Source organism: Callionymus lyra, chromosome 5, assembly GCF_982586985.1.
Source record: "Callionymus lyra chromosome 5, fCalLyr1.hap1.1, whole genome shotgun sequence".
Taxonomy (NCBI): Eukaryota; Metazoa; Chordata; class Actinopteri; order Syngnathiformes; family Callionymidae; genus Callionymus; species Callionymus lyra.
In genome coordinates this window covers 15,998,190-16,013,996 of record NC_141822.1, presented here as the reverse complement: position 1 = coordinate 16,013,996, position 15,807 = coordinate 15,998,190, and the positions used below count along the sequence as shown (strand labels likewise).

The window sequence follows — 15,807 nt, the reverse complement described above, 5'->3', positions numbered from 1 at the left end:
GCAGCGAGTGATCCGTGGAAATACACCAGCTTGGACTCCAGAGGATTAAATAACTGGAATTCAGTTTTGTACCAAAAGAAAAGTCACTTTAGTGACGGCTTCGTATTGAAAGTGTTGGTGCGTCGTTAATGAACGATTCACTTATTTGAACAAATCTTTTAATTGACTGTCGCAGCAAAAATCTTTTTTTAAATCTACATACTTGAGCTGAGCTGCATAAAGCTTTAACTGAAGTTAGGATGCATTGATCGATATGATCATTTATGACGCAATCCTGATAAAATAAAATATATACGCTGAACACTTGAAGATGATATTTACATGCAAACATGATCATATAGACAGAACATTTAGTTACTACTTAAAATAGATCATCAATTAAAGCGTGGATGCTTAACACTGGAAGAAACATCAACCTTTCACACACACAAATGATGCATTTAATGATGTCGGGATCGCTATGCTGCGTTCATGAGCGTAGGAAATTGTATAACTAAACGCGAAAAATATTCTTACTGATACAGATAAAACAATTTGCATTCTAACAAGTGCCATTTTATTTTTTTGAAGAAAATCACTGTTATTTCAGTTATTATTTTGTAGTTTACATTGAGTGTTTGAATAGTTATTTATATTTATTTTATTTAACATTAATTGTCCTTTAGAGGTTGTTGAGTTTTCTTTATACAGTGTTGTTCGTTTTAATTGTTTGTATTTAATACAAACAAACCATTTCAAATAGAGGTGCACTGATGGTCGTTTTTTTCGCCAATTGACGATTTTTTAGCAGCTTTAACACACAAAAGTCTCTTTTTTTTATTTATAACACACACACACCTATTAAATACAGAGACTTTTGTGTGTTAGAGCTGCTAAAAAAATCGTCAATTGGCGAAAAAAAAACGACCATCAGTGCACCTCTAGTTGAGATGTTTAATAACCCTAGTGGCTAAACTGAGGAACTACACGCTACATGATTCAAAGTAAAGTGAGGTCCAGATCAAGAGTACCTGCTCCCTCTGGAAGATTTCTCTCAGGTGATCGAGGCCGACGCTCTTCAAGAACTGGTTGATGGTCATGTCCAGCAGACCTGCTCAGAACAAACAATGTCAAATCTTCTCTACCCGTTTTTTTTTCCATCGGCGTACGTACTTTCTCCGTCCTTCCTGTCCGGCCCCGGAGCTCCATCTGCCATCCCGGTGGCCCCGCCCACTGAGAGGTCATTAAGGGGCGCGGTCAGGTTGTCGATGCTGCTCGCCGCCGAGAGGCAGGACGGCGAGGGCGAGGGCGAGATGACCACTCCTCCTGTGGCACCTGCGCTCACCACGCTGGCACTGACCTGAACAAGAGAGAGAGAGAGAGAGAGAGTTCACTTCCTGTTTGCGAGCCAGTGTCGTCGGCGCCGTCGCTCACCACGGTGGCCTGAGGTTTCAGACACGTGGGCAGGGCGTCCGGCGGCATGGCGTCGATCAGCAGCGCCCGGATGTCGTCGGCCTGCGGAACATATGTTTAAATCCTGGAGCTCGTCGACGATCCAAGGTTTCTCTCTCACTCACGGTGGCCAGGTCCAGCGGCGTCTGACCCTCCTGGTTCTTCATGGTGGGGTCGGCGCCGTGGGCCAGGAGCAGAGCGCAGAGCTGCGTCCGGCCCTTCTGGGCCGCCTCGTGGAGAGGAGTGAACGCCCACTTGTCGGTGGCGTTGACGCACGTGTTGTACTTGATGAGCAGGGCGGCGATGTCCACGTGCTGCGAGGGTCAGAGGTCAGGAAAGAACGAGAAGAAGAAGATTTGGACATTAGTGAGCTGTAACCACTCAACTGATAAACACTGTTGTGTTACATTAAATAGCATCAAGTGCTAAGATGCTGTTCTGGGCTGTGTCCCAAATTGTGCACTTCTCTGAGTGCACTGGTTTACAGTTAAGACTTAAGTGCACGTACTTGGCCAGTGCGCAAATTTTCGACAGCGTAGTACTGTCTCAAATCAAACTCTGCTGCTACACACTGACTCGACACTTTCTTCTTCTACTTTTGAACCCTGATTCTATCCATCACTGACACTTGACAGCACTTTTTGCGAGTTGTGTTTCATTGTGTTTTTATTTTTGTTGTGTTGTTTTTTGGTAAAACTAGTGTTTTCTCGAGACATTTACGTCGGTATCTGCTCCGAAGACGCGTTGTCAGTGACGTAGCTTCAGTTTAGCGTCATCTACGTCACTGAGATGACAAGATGGCGGTCGTTGAGGGTGGAAAGCATCCATCGATCTACACGCAATTTCAGGCGGTTCGAGTGCACCAATTGAGTGCTCATTGCGCACTACATTTTCGCACACTAACGCTAATTGGGACAAACTTGTGCACTCAAAATTTCACGTGTAAGTGCAGAAGTGTGTGATTTGGGACACAGTCCCGCTCTTAGACTCCGCCTACTTTTGCAAAGACAAAGAGCTCCTTGAACACACTTGAATTTGTTCGCGTATATATGCGTTTGTTTGTGTGAATATATAAATATATACCGTATTTTCCGGACTATAAGTCGCTCCGGAGTACAAGTCGCACCAGCCATCAAATGCATAATAAAGAAGGACATTCAAAAACATATATAAGTCGCACTGGAGTATAAGTCGCCTGGTATGTTAACATAACATATTAAGAGTTATTCAGATAGATAAACTATAGCATAAATAACTAAGAAGTTTACCAAACCATCCGTGTAACTCCGAATAACTAAAATCCAATGAAATCTTCATCCTCGGTGTCACTTTTAAACAACTCCGCTAACTCCGGAGGTAGAAGATACGGCGCTTCCTCTTCTACGTCGAAATTATCAACACAGGCCTAGAGCGCCCTCTTGCGGTTTAGTGTGAAAACAACATGTGAAATGATATACTGGTAATAATGTGTTAATAATTTCACACATAAATCGCTCCAGAGTATAAGTCGCACCCCCGATCAAACTATGAGAAAAACTGCGACTTATAGTCTGGAAAATACAGTATTTTTTGTATGTGAATATGTATGTGAATATATATGTGTATAATATATACACATGTGTCTCGAGCTCATCAAGACTTGATCAACTTCCCAGGAGTTCAGGCAGCAGCAGTGGAGTCACAGGAAGTTTGTTCGCTCGACCGTGGAGGGAAACATCTTCAGAAAAAGCTCAAATTAGGAGCAATTTAAATGTAAATGAGGCAAATGGATCAGGGACAAACAGCGCCTCGCTTTCTCCGAGGGCAAACATCAAATATCCGAAGACGTGAGCCCACAAAGTAGCTGCGGGGAGTTACATTTGCACAACTTGCCGCTCCTGACAAAAGCATAATTAAGTTTACAAAGTAAAATGTTTGTGCCACCCGCGGAGTCGGTGTTAAGAGGAGCCAGGAATTAATGATCTAACAAATGATGGTGGAGCCGCTCTGTGTGTGTGTGTGTATGTGTGAGTGTGTGTGTGTTACCCCATATGAAGCGGCGTTGTGTAAAGGGATCAGGCCTCCTTTATCTTGTGCGTTCACGTCGGCTCCATGTTCCAGCAGATACTCGGCCACCTCCAGGTTGTTGTATCCAGCTGTCATGAGCAGGGAGAAATGATGGCCTTCATTATTCGACGCTTCCTCGCGGTCATTATCATTGATTCATGAAGCTTTGAGTGGCGGCACAGAAGCGCGACGGATGGAAATATATCCTGGGATGAGGAATGGGATGAAAAACCCTGAGCCGTGTGTCGGCCGACAACAGTAAATATTCCAGCATTAGAGGTGAGAGCGATGACATCATAGACTGCCTCTTGCATCGACTAGAAAGACGCTTTTTTAAATGTAATTCTATTTAAAGAATATTACAATAGCATTAAATAAAAGTTCAAATTGAATATTTTGTTCAATTATTGTCACCATAAATTATGTATGTATATATATTTCTTTATAAAGAAAAATAAAGGGGGAACCCCAAAACAAACTAACTCCAAAAACCAAACAAAAGCATATAATTAATATTAAATACGACTATAAAAGTCTGAACATGATATTACATAGCTAAAATGTATATATTTACTTTGGGATTTTAAACATAAAAAAAAATAGATTGAGTGAGAATACATTCTAAAATGATTAAGAATAATAAAACAATTGAAAAAAATCATAAATAAAAAAATATATATATATATGTGTCACCACAAAAAATTGGAATGAATGCAAGAAAACCATATCCATAGACTATATAAAACTTAATTAATTTCCCTTAAATTAGAAAATTTAAAATTGTGAATAAGATGAATCATTATCATGACATTAAACCATCAGTTTGGATCATCAGAGACAGATGTGGCATAACAACTATATAACAAACAAATGTTATTTTACTTCAATATTGTGCTTCATATGCATTTTCCACGGATCTTCAGAAACAATAAATAAAGATACACATGAGAGTCAAGTGGTTAAACAGATCAGATACCCCGTCATTTTACCAAAGAATCAAAGTGTTGTTGCTCCACCACAGGTGAGCTTTAAAACATCTGTGAAGACTAATATTAGCATCACACATTCTTCCTGTCCAAATATCTCTCCTGAAAGTGGAGCAACATGACTAACATCTAAAACCTGCTAAAGCTTCATTAATTCTCAACGCTAACTTCTTCATGGCTCAATGACTTTTAGGAAAGACTATTTTTAAACCTGCTGTTGCTCATCTGATTGTTTTGCACCTAGCCCACAGAAGCGGTGCTCCAGATTCTGGTGAAGTCTATGAGTTTCAGCCTCGGGGCAGATTAAACTTTCATGATTCCTTGATATAAAAACTGACAGCTTTGATGCTGATCCAGCCCGAGTTTTACTAGAGCGCTCTGAGCAGCCGGCTGGCAGGGGAAAGATGCTGCAGCGGTCGTGAGTTTAATAAACATTTTTGAAAGAAAACAACACGAGTGATGGATCATGTGCACTAATAACCACTCGGCTTTCACTCTATATAGAATTCTAATGAGTTACAGATGCGTGTTTGCCTGAGAGGCTCCAGCATACTGGTGTATTATCTCCGCCTCAGATGTGATCTTGGATCATGTAGATTAAAAAAAAAGAAGTATGATCACAAAGGAAGCAGAAAATGTAGGCTTCACGATTTTAGTGTTGAGGAAAAGTAATATCGGTAGTAAAGTGACACATGCACTAGAAGAGCATGTTTACCCGTACAATTACTGACATGTATTGTATTGATATATTGTTAGTACTTTCATGAATTCAAAAGTATATACTGTGTGTTTTTGTGTAAACACACATGTTCTCAATATGTTTTTTTAAACCATCTTCCTGCTATAAATATATATAAGTCATTCGCAAATATTTTGATTTTAAGGCTTTAGAATTGTGGAAAAATGTGCCATGAGTTATTTTTTTTATTTATAATAGTAATAATAATTATAATTATTAATAATAATTATTATTTATTTATTTATATAGAGATAAGATCCTTTTTTTCAATTTTACAACTTAATTTCAAATTTCAATCTCTAGATTTGAATATATTTACAAAAAAGTAATAAAGATAACGTAATATTTAATTATATTACAAAAAACTAAACAAAATTATTCTCTCCAGGCCTTTTATCATTCAGTTAATCTGCTGATTAATACGTGTAGATGTCTTTCAACTGTTTCTTTTAACTAGTGTGGTAGGACTGACTGAATACAATCATACTATTTTCTAACTCAATAAACCTGCACTGTTCTTCACGCTTCATCTCACCCCCTCTCAGTAAACTCATCACTGCACGGTATTCAAGTGAATTGTCACCTTTACCACACAATCACATCATTGGAAATATCTTTTTGTTTTTTGTTTTTTTGCACTGAAAAGGCAGCGTAACTCTTGATGCTCATGAATCTGCTCTGTGTTTAGCGCTCCTACTGCTACCGTAATGACTGTAGACGAGTGCAAGGCTCTCCAGGTTAAGATGGTGTTTCAATTATCAAGATATGAAAATAAGGAAAAGTAAAATACTTGTATCGTCGGTGACACGATCATAAAACTTACTGTTTAATTTACACGTATTTTTCATTATTTTTGGTGTAGATATCGTACCTGCCAGGTGAAGAGGGGTGGAGTTGCGTCCCTGCGTGTCCCGACAGTTGATGTTATCCGGGCTGCAGAGCTTCTGCACTCGGGCCAGACATCCCTTCTTCGCAGCATCCAGCAGCGCGGCGTCGCCTCTCAGCAGGTCCTGAATATCCGTGTCGCCCTCCTTCACCAGGTCCAGGGACGTGTTGCCGTCTCGGTTCTTCTTCGTCGGGTCGGCACCGTGCTGCGGGATAACAGAGGAAACAGTGGCTCAGCCTGACAAATGCAGAAGAAAGTCTTAAATAATCCATATGGTTTCTTCACTGGAGGAAACTTTTCACTTGAGCCAGGAAGATGACAAGGAATGACAGAAAAAGATGAAGGTTATTCGCTGGCGAGGAGACGGATGGAAGGAGGTGTGCATAGAACATCAGTGAAGTGGAGCGACACGTCCGCCACAGACCACATTTTCATCACTTGGCTGTCGCAGAGGCTTTACTGCAGCATCCAGAGATGCTCGGCTCAAAAACACGTATTTAAAGCCTGATGTCTGCCGCACAAGGACCGTCTTGAAAAAGATGTTTTCGATCATTGTCTTGTCATTTAAGTTATAACACCTTTACATCAGGATGAAGAGAGGAATGACCTCTTAAACCCAGAAGAATACGTAGTAGTTTGTTCCATTACTGGTCATCGCAGCTCGAGCAATGAGGAGAATAATGGGAATAAAAGGTAATTAAGTAATATTTATATAGCGCTTTTCCAGACCAGGGTCACAAAGCGCTTAAACAATCAAAACAATCAAAAAAGATATACTTTAAAGGTCAAGATAATGCTGAGAACAACACAGGAGTTCCAGAATATCAAGGAAAAGCCTGAACGAATAAAAAAGGGAAGTAAAGCGAATCTGAACTGAGGACGCGTTATAATCCATTTATAAGGCTTCATAAAATATCTTATGTCAAAATATTGTCAATGTATGTCATCTTATTACTATCTTTATGGAGTATTACAAACTCTTATCTTATAAAGTACACCGTCTTATCATTAAGATTGAATTACAAATAACTAGATGATTAGTTCACAATGTAACAAAAAAAACGTATCTACGTAATAATAATCAGAATTTGTTATTTGTAATTACATATCAAATATAAAAAGGTGTTCAAATCAACCCAATACATAATTATTAGTAGTTACATTGTAATTACAAGACGGCGTTCCAACTAAACTGAAAGCTCTAAACGTTAAGCAATTAGAATACATAATAAACCTTGTAACAAGTACATGACTGTAAACCATCATTACTATAAAGGCTTATAAATGCATTACAATGTACTTATATATAAATAAATATTACTTACTTATTAATGTAAGTAAGTAAGTACTTTTTATTTGTATAGCTCTTTTCCAGACCAGGGTCACAAAGCGCTTAAACAATGAAAACAATATTCAATAAAGTATAAACTTTAAAGATCAAGATAAAACTGATAACACAACAGGAGTTCCAGAAAATCAAGGAAAAGCCTGCACAAATAAAAACGTCTTAAGATGTTTCTTAAAGGAGTCAGTAGATCCATCAAGCGCAAAGAGAGAAGAATACTACTATACACTAGACCTTAAGATCCTGTTGTGGATGACTTGAGTTATACTTCGATCATGTTATTGCTGGAACACTGATTTTGATTTCTTATCTACAAATAAAACCTTTTTTTTCTACACAAACAAACACCCTTAAGTCCTCCTTTAAGACTCACCTTGAGCAGTAGCTTGCAAATCTCATATTTGCCTTTGGCAGCCGCCTCATGCAGCGGCGTGAACTTCCATAGATCCGCCACGTTGACCGACGCTCCGTGTCTGACCAGCAGCTCGGCCACCTCGTAGTGACCGTAGGAGCAGGCGTTGTGCAGAGGAACCAGACCGCTGCAAAGAGAAACACCATGAGACCGTGGACCCACTTCGATGACATCTTCACTGATGTCGCACCCTTTGTCTTTGGCGTGGACGTCCGCTCCGTGCTGCAGCAGGTACTCCACCACCGACACCCGGTTGTAGCCGGCAGCGAAGTGAAGAGGCGTCGAGTGTCGACCTTCCAGATCTCGGCAGTTCACGTTCTGACTTGTGCACAGAGACTAGAGGGAGAAGAAATAAAAATGAAGACTTTTATAAAATGTTTGATTCGTCTTCCGCTTATTTGGGGTCGGGGCGGTCACTGCTTCGGCGGTGAGGCTCAGCAAACTATTCTTTGGCTTGTTTAACCCTCGTGTTATCTATCTGGGGTCAAGTTTGTCCGAAAACAAAAGGTGCTTAAGGGTATCCCTTGTGTTGTCTCTGGGTCAAGATGAAAGACCACTGTGTAGGCTTTTCTGGAAGCCAGGAAAGTTGTTCGTATTGACCCAGAGACAACACAAGGGATACCACAAAAACATTTGTTTTCAGCCTCTGGGTCACCTTGACCCAGAGCTAACACAAGGTTTAAGACTCAGTTTGTGCCATTTCTTGATCAATTCCAAAACTACAGTTGTTTTTTTTGTTAATTTTGTTAATTTAAAGTTGAATTTCCTTAGAGAAAAATCAAAAGGATTTAAAAAGAAATAATTAAGATTTAAAAAATAACTTTTCTAATGATTTGTGACACCTATAGAAAAACAGAAAACTTGTCAGACCATAATCACATGCTGTGCCAGTCGAGGTCACTGGCTTAACAAAATCTATATCTACCAAACTGTCATTATTACATATTGTCTTTACATTATGGTTCAATATATCTTCAATATCTCTGTGTTTAACACTCAAACTATCCAAACACGCATAAAAAAAATACACTTTCACTTTTTCCAAGTTTGAAATTGACATGTATTCTCGAGAGTATCTAAAAAGCTCTTGTGGTGAATCATTCTTTTTTTTTTCCCCCACCGATGCTCTGGATGATGATTTGAACTTCTCTACCTGAAAAATAAAGTATTATATTTAGCTGAGGGACTGTATCTGTTACCATCTATCAGAGGAGTTTTTTCATTCATCCTTCAAAAGTCTGGCACCACCACAAACGTTGTCATGATGACGGCTGGAAGTGTTATTGGCCCGTCACTGATCGACGCCTCGTCACAAGCGCTTATTTAGAAGGCAGAAGACAGAGTGTCTGTTAATCTACGTCCGATCAACATCGTGCTCGCATTCGTCTTCATCTCCGTCACTGCCTCCAGATCCTCCGCCCGCGGCGAGCACGCCCACAACAGAACCTCGTCTTCTGAACTCAACCTCATCTATGAGGTTAACTTTGTGTGACTGATGATAGCATTTTGTAATTTACTGGCTAATAGGTAAACCACACAAAAACCTAATAATAAATACACTAAACAAAGCACTAAGAAGAGCGTAGACCTTCTCCACCCACTCACTTCCACCAATAGTGATTATTTTCCTAATAATATGTATTTTATTTACATGATTTAACATTTGATATTTTAATTTGTGATTGATTATTGAAAAAAATGTTAATGTAAGTAAGTAAGTAATCTTTATTTGTATAGCGCTTTTCCAGACCAGGGTCACAAAGCGCTTAAACAATCAAAAGAATATTCAATAAAGTATATACTTTAAAGATCAAGATAAAACTGATAACACAACAGGAGTTCCAGAAAATCAAGGAAAAGCCTGAACAAATAAAAACGTCTTAAGAAGTTTCTTGAAGGAGTCAGTAGATCAAGCGCAAAGAGAGAGAAAGATCGTTCCAAAGCTTAGGAGCAACAATGTAGATCTTCCACTTTAAGAAAAAAATATTAAAAATAAACCATAAATAATTTGTGTTTTACTCATTTCCTATAGTTTCCAGGTTTATTTTGCTACTGAAATGGACGGAAACGAGTGTCTTGACATGTCAAGAGTCACAGACTGATGTTACTTTAGAGAAGATACCATATTATTTTTAGATAAAACAAGTTTCAGACAGTAACAATTAACAGAACATATAAATAGAAAACGTTTTTTCTTCTTTTTTTTTGTGCGTAGCCTGTTAACATATGCCTAATGGACCAGTATCTGTCCAGGTATGGGAAGTTGGGAACCAGTGATAAAAAGAGTTCTGGAACTTTCCTTTTCCTTTCCCTGCATGCATGCATGTGAATTAACCATAAGTAAGGAGGAATATTTCTAGATCCAGATAGTAATCTGGATCACCACCAAAATGTCATCAATCGTTATTAACATGTCTGGAAAATATCACTAAAAACAATCATCTCCTCGGGACAGGTCATTATTTCTTCTCACTCTGAGGCGAGTTTATGGATAAAGTGGATCAAATGCTTAGGTGTCCACAGGCTTCAAGGCTGAGGTGGAGCAGCGACGCAAACATCACTCACTGACTCCACCTGTTAAGCCCGCCGGACAGGATGTCAGCGTCAAATGAGAAACCGGAACTGACAGGAAGTCAGAGAGGAGCCCATCTCAAGTCGTCCTCCGATCCCCTGCCAACGCGTCAGGCGTTAGATCCTGACAGACCTTCAGGAAGAGGCTGAATGAAGCCATCAGCGTCCGTCTCTGTGGCCGAAGACACTTTCATACTTCACCGAACATTTCCGTCAAGCTCTCGACTCGATCCGAGGCACGTTAAAGTGCATCATGAGCAGCAGCTCTTTTGACACGAGTGAGTCTGTTGATCGGTCAGAGCCGGAAACTAAAGCCAAGAACTGTCGATTGAAAGAGCTGCTGAGGAGCCACTGACCATATTGAACACATTATTATTCTTTCGAAAACACGCCAGAAGTTACGATGACAAAACACACAATGACAGAGAAAAAGAACAAGTGATGCAGAGATGAAGCTTTTGAGAGGAAGCCCAATGTCCGTGTAAAGTACAAGCTCTCTACCTTAACAGTGTCCAGGTCTCCAGCTTTGGCAGCTTCCAGGAGTCTGTAATCCACGTCCGAGTTTCTGACGGGAACATTTTCTGCCAGAAGAGAACAGAGAGAATTCAGCGTGATTAGGACAAAACCATTCACTGTTACCTCAAAACGATTTCATTTTTTATCTGTTTCAGTCTCTCAATTTTGTCCTGTGCCTCAGTTTCTGCCAATTTGTACGTTTTTCAAGAATCATACTTTATGTGGATCCTGTGAACATTATTACAGGAACAATACGTACGTCATGTGACCACTTGTGATTGTTTAATGCATCATGTGACCATTTCTTTGTCAAGTGAACACTGTGTGTCGTGTGATCATTTGTTCATGTCATATGAACATTATGTACATTATCATTTCCAGTCTGATCGTTTTTTGCCACGTGATCATTATCCATGTATGTAAACAATTTATAAGTCATTTGGACATCCTGTGTGTCATGTGATCATTCATTTAGGTCATGTGATTGATAATTTATGTCAACATTGAATATGTCATACACACTGCATGTATGTCATGTGATCATTCATTTAGGTCATGTGATTGATAATTTATGTCAACATTGAATATGTCATATGCACCGCATGTATGTCATGTGATCATTTACTTGATGTTTTATGTGTCAAGTGATCATAATGCATGTCTGTAAAGTAATTTGGACATTATGTGTGTCATGTGATCATTCATTTAGGTCATGTGATTGATAATTTATGTCAACATTGAATTTGTCATATGCACTGCATGTATGTCATGTGATCATTTATTGGATTTTCTGTGAATATTATTATATTAAAAATATGTATTACATGTGATCATTTATTTGTGTCATATGAACATTATGTACATTATCATTTCCATTCTGATTGTTTTGTGTTACGTGATCATAATGCATGTCTGTAAACAATTTATAAGTCATTTGGACATACTGTGTGTCATGTGATCATTCATTTAGGTCATGTGATTGATAATTTATGTCAACATTGAATATGTCATATGCACCGCATGTATGTAAGTAAGTAAGTAAGTAAGTAATATTTATTTATATAGCGCTTTTCGAGACCAGGGTCACAAAGTGCTTTAACAATCAAAACAATACTCAAAAAAGTACATACTTTAAAGATCAAGACATGTGATCATTAATTGAATTTTCTGTTAATATTATTATATTCAAACCTATTACATTCAAAAAATAATTTATTTGTGTCATATGAACATTATGTACGTCATGTTATGGATGTCATGCCAACCTTCTATACCTCAAGTGTTATGTGATGATCTATTGGTGTCGTAAATTGAGCTAATATTAACGTTGAGTTTGCTTCACTGTGCTCAGGCGTCACCACATTTACCACAAAGCTGACCTCAGTCCAACTCTATGAACAGTATTCAGTGTGTGGCCACCAAGACGTCCTCACAGGAAGTCATTTCATTAGCGAAGGTCTGCTCGACGACTGACGTTACCCAGACCCGACCTCGACTCCTCTCACATCAGAACCACAGGATTAGAATGACAAAAGGGACGTGGCCTCAGACAGGGATTACAAAACACGCACCATTAAGGATCTGCTGGACGGCTTCATTTCCCATTTGAGCTGCGGTGAATCCCTGCAGGGACACCAGCAAGGCATCGGCACCGTATCCTAGCAACTGCCTGCAGGTCTGCAGATGACCGCCCAGCGCAGCACGATGCAAGGCCGTCTGACCCAGAGTGTCCAGAGCGTTTACCTGCCGACGACAGCGAGTGAGGATGACAAAGACCTTCACTGAGAACATTTCATAAAAACCTGAAGTGTGTTTCTTTATAGTGGCCTGGGTTTATACTAGTTCACTCTTAACCCTGCTTTCATAAATACATATGCTTACCTTGACCCAGAGGCAACACAAGGGATAAAACAATTACATTTATTTTGCCTTCAGGTCACCTTGACACTGAAGTGTTAAACATCTGATTTTTTATGATAGTTGTCGTTTAACAACTGTCAATCAGTTTTTTAACCTCAGTTTAGAAAACATTAACAGCAAAAATATTCTTTTTGTTTAGTGGAAAAATGTGACTTGAACTGAAAAAAATATTTCTTTTTTATTATTTATTAAAAAGAAAATTAAAAATACAGTCTTATGCAAAAAGTTTGACAGTTTCCTTTTTCTATTTGTAAATCATTGGTTGTTTGGTTCAGCAATTTCATTTGGTCATATACAGAAAACTGATGGACACAGTTATATTTCAGCGGTAGAATGACTTATTATTAGAAGTATTGGAGTAACAGATAATGCATGAAACAACCGAAAACAACATGTAGTAGAGCCTCATTTTGCAGAAATTGTAGCATTCCGGCTGTTTTAATAACCTCTAGTGAGTGTCTAGATTCTGGAGGGAAGGTTTTTTTGTACAACTACTCTATTAAACAAATGAATAAAATATAGTAGAATCTATTGCTATACATATGAAATAGTTTTTTGTAGACTTTTTGTTTTTCTTTTCTGTTCCTTCACATCTGATTTCATTTCATACATTTTAATATTGCTACACTAAAATATATTTGTCTGGAATACATCCCGGTAGCTGTTATCAGGAAATAATTGGCACGCCACTGTGATGAATCTGTCTGTGAAAACAGCTAAATATTATGCAGTCTCAGAGGGGTGTCCATGCTTTTTTCGCACGACTGTATAAGTACATTCAAAGGTAGAATGAGGATAAATTACTGTCCAAGAAAAACAGTCCAAAGTGTCCACAAAGCTTCAATATATATGTAACATTTAGAAAACATTCAAGACTATGTTTATTTTTCCTTGATTGGCAAGTGTTGTTGCTGTGATTCCAGCCGTTTACAGTAAACATAACAGGCTCGTTTCAATAATGACAGGCATGACTGGGAGACTAATGAACAATCAAGGCTGGATTTACCTTCGCGCCGTGTTTCTGCAGAACCTCCACGATGTCGTTATGAGCTCGCTCCGCCGCCACGTGGAGAGGTGTCATGAAACTGAAAGAAAAGATTCAATTATATTCATTATTTGTTCATCTCGAAGATTTAGTTGACTCAAAATACAAACTTTACTCATTTTCTACTCAGTCTCAGTCTCATGTTGGGATTATTTTCAGAGTCATCTGTTCCTTTTTTAGAGTTATTGACGAAAATGTTTGTTCATTTTAATGTAGCGACTGGAGCTCAGTCGTCATCGCTTTAATCTTCGTCCAAAAAGACACTTAAAAACATCCAAATACCTCCATGCTGCTCGTCTGTAACATCCATCTTGTATTGAAGCCTCAACATTAGGAATTGTTCAGAAAAACTATAATAAGTCTATAAATTTAAAGACAGTTTTAAGTGGAAGACGCTAGATCAGACCTGGGCAAAGTGCGGCCCGGGGACCACATGCGGCCCTTTGACTGTATTTATGCGGCCATGTAATGTCAAAGTATGATCATGTATAAATGGTTCTAATGCATTAAAAAGTGTATTTTGTATTTATTATTCATTTACAACACTTATTTAAATTTTCCCTCCTTTTTGTGTATACTTTTTTGAGTATATATTAATCCCGCAAAATATTTAAAGTTAGTTGAAGAAATGTTTTGAAAAATTGCAGCTTAATAAATGTCACGGCCTAATGACGCTTGTCCTTTTTTTTAGGGATTTTCTCGTCTTTCTTTTTCTCGACGGCCCCTAACAACATTCACAGAATTTAATGTGGCCCTCGAAGAAATTGAATTGCCACCCCTGCGCTAGATCATCAGCGTAAACCTGGAGAATCTGCAACAAGCAAATATGTACAGACTTTTTATGTTTTTAAGTGTTTCATTTTGGACGAGTATGAAGACGAAAACCACTGAGCCCCAGTCGCTACATTAAAATGAACAAACATTTTTTGCTTACAACTCAAAAAAACGAACAGATGACTAAATAATGATCCCAAGCCTTATGAGTGAGAGCAGAAAATGAGTAAATATTTGAGTGAACTATCACTTAAAGCACAAACATGTGACTCACTCTTTGTTCTTCTCATTGACGTTGGCTCCTTTCCTCAGAAGCAGCTCCGTCACCTGCTTCCTCTTCGGGTGCATGGATGCGACGGCGCAGTGCTAACACATGAAACAGACACCCGTGTTGACTCGTCCATGAATTCAAGTGCATGATCGTCGCTGATGTGTTTTGTCTTTACCAGCGCGGTGTCGTGCGTGTGCGGGTGTTTGAAGTTGATGATCTCCAGAGCCAGAGTCTTCTTAGCTTTCGCCACGTCTGCTTCCCGGGCGGCTTGTAACAGCGAGTGACCCTTGAACTCATCTGGAAGGAGATGCCACACAGACCAGTGTTAGAACAAGGAAGTGATGTTTAAACCCAAGTCACTGAAAAGATCCAAAAGTCAAAGACACAAAAGTACACTTGACTCGTCAATTAATTAATTAAAAGATGACAAAAATATAATCACCATAATAGATAACATTAAAAATAAAATAATAATGATGATCACATGACACACACAATGTTCACAGGAAAAAAAACAAGTCATCACTCTGTAACATCAACAATTATTAAATAAAATAATGTAAATATATGTAAATATTGATATCAATATTCTGTTCCAGTGTATGAATTACAGAAATAATAAGAACTGTTCCCCTGTTTTCTGCTTTTTATATATAATACAAAAATATCTTGTTGCATCATTTGAAAGTTTTTTGATTACAGTATGAAATTATTAAATTTAAGTTTGATAACAGTTGAAAATAGTTTGATAACAGTGGAAAATAGTTTGATTACAGTTGAGAAAATGTACAATTGTACAGATGTATATTGTTTTAAACTAATTAATACGTATTTTAGTAACTCAAATCAAACCAGCGTGAACTTT

The 15,807-nt window shown here is 38.5% G+C and overlaps 1 protein-coding gene across 1 annotated transcript in view; it reads right to left on the bottom strand.

The window, feature by feature from the left end:
* LOC148079524 (poly [ADP-ribose] polymerase tankyrase-1-like) overlaps nucleotides 1-15,807 on the bottom strand; it is a 67,026-nt gene that overhangs the window by 6,284 nt on the left and 44,935 nt on the right. Inside the window, exons 10-22 of the mRNA XM_087791113.1 lie at nucleotides 15,118-15,239; nucleotides 14,946-15,037; nucleotides 13,859-13,937; nucleotides 12,504-12,675; nucleotides 10,918-10,997; nucleotides 8,036-8,181; nucleotides 7,807-7,972; nucleotides 6,074-6,293; nucleotides 3,457-3,566; nucleotides 1,557-1,745; nucleotides 1,414-1,494; nucleotides 1,153-1,339; nucleotides 1,011-1,090 (exon numbers count right to left, since the gene is read on the bottom strand). Of these exons, the coding sequence (XP_087647239.1) occupies nucleotides 1,011-1,090; nucleotides 1,153-1,339; nucleotides 1,414-1,494; nucleotides 1,557-1,745; nucleotides 3,457-3,566; nucleotides 6,074-6,293; nucleotides 7,807-7,972; nucleotides 8,036-8,181; nucleotides 10,918-10,997; nucleotides 12,504-12,675; nucleotides 13,859-13,937; nucleotides 14,946-15,037; nucleotides 15,118-15,239 (1,724 nt within the window). The remainder of the gene's footprint in view (nucleotides 1-1,010; nucleotides 1,091-1,152; nucleotides 1,340-1,413; nucleotides 1,495-1,556; nucleotides 1,746-3,456; nucleotides 3,567-6,073; nucleotides 6,294-7,806; nucleotides 7,973-8,035; nucleotides 8,182-10,917; nucleotides 10,998-12,503; nucleotides 12,676-13,858; nucleotides 13,938-14,945; nucleotides 15,038-15,117; nucleotides 15,240-15,807) is intronic.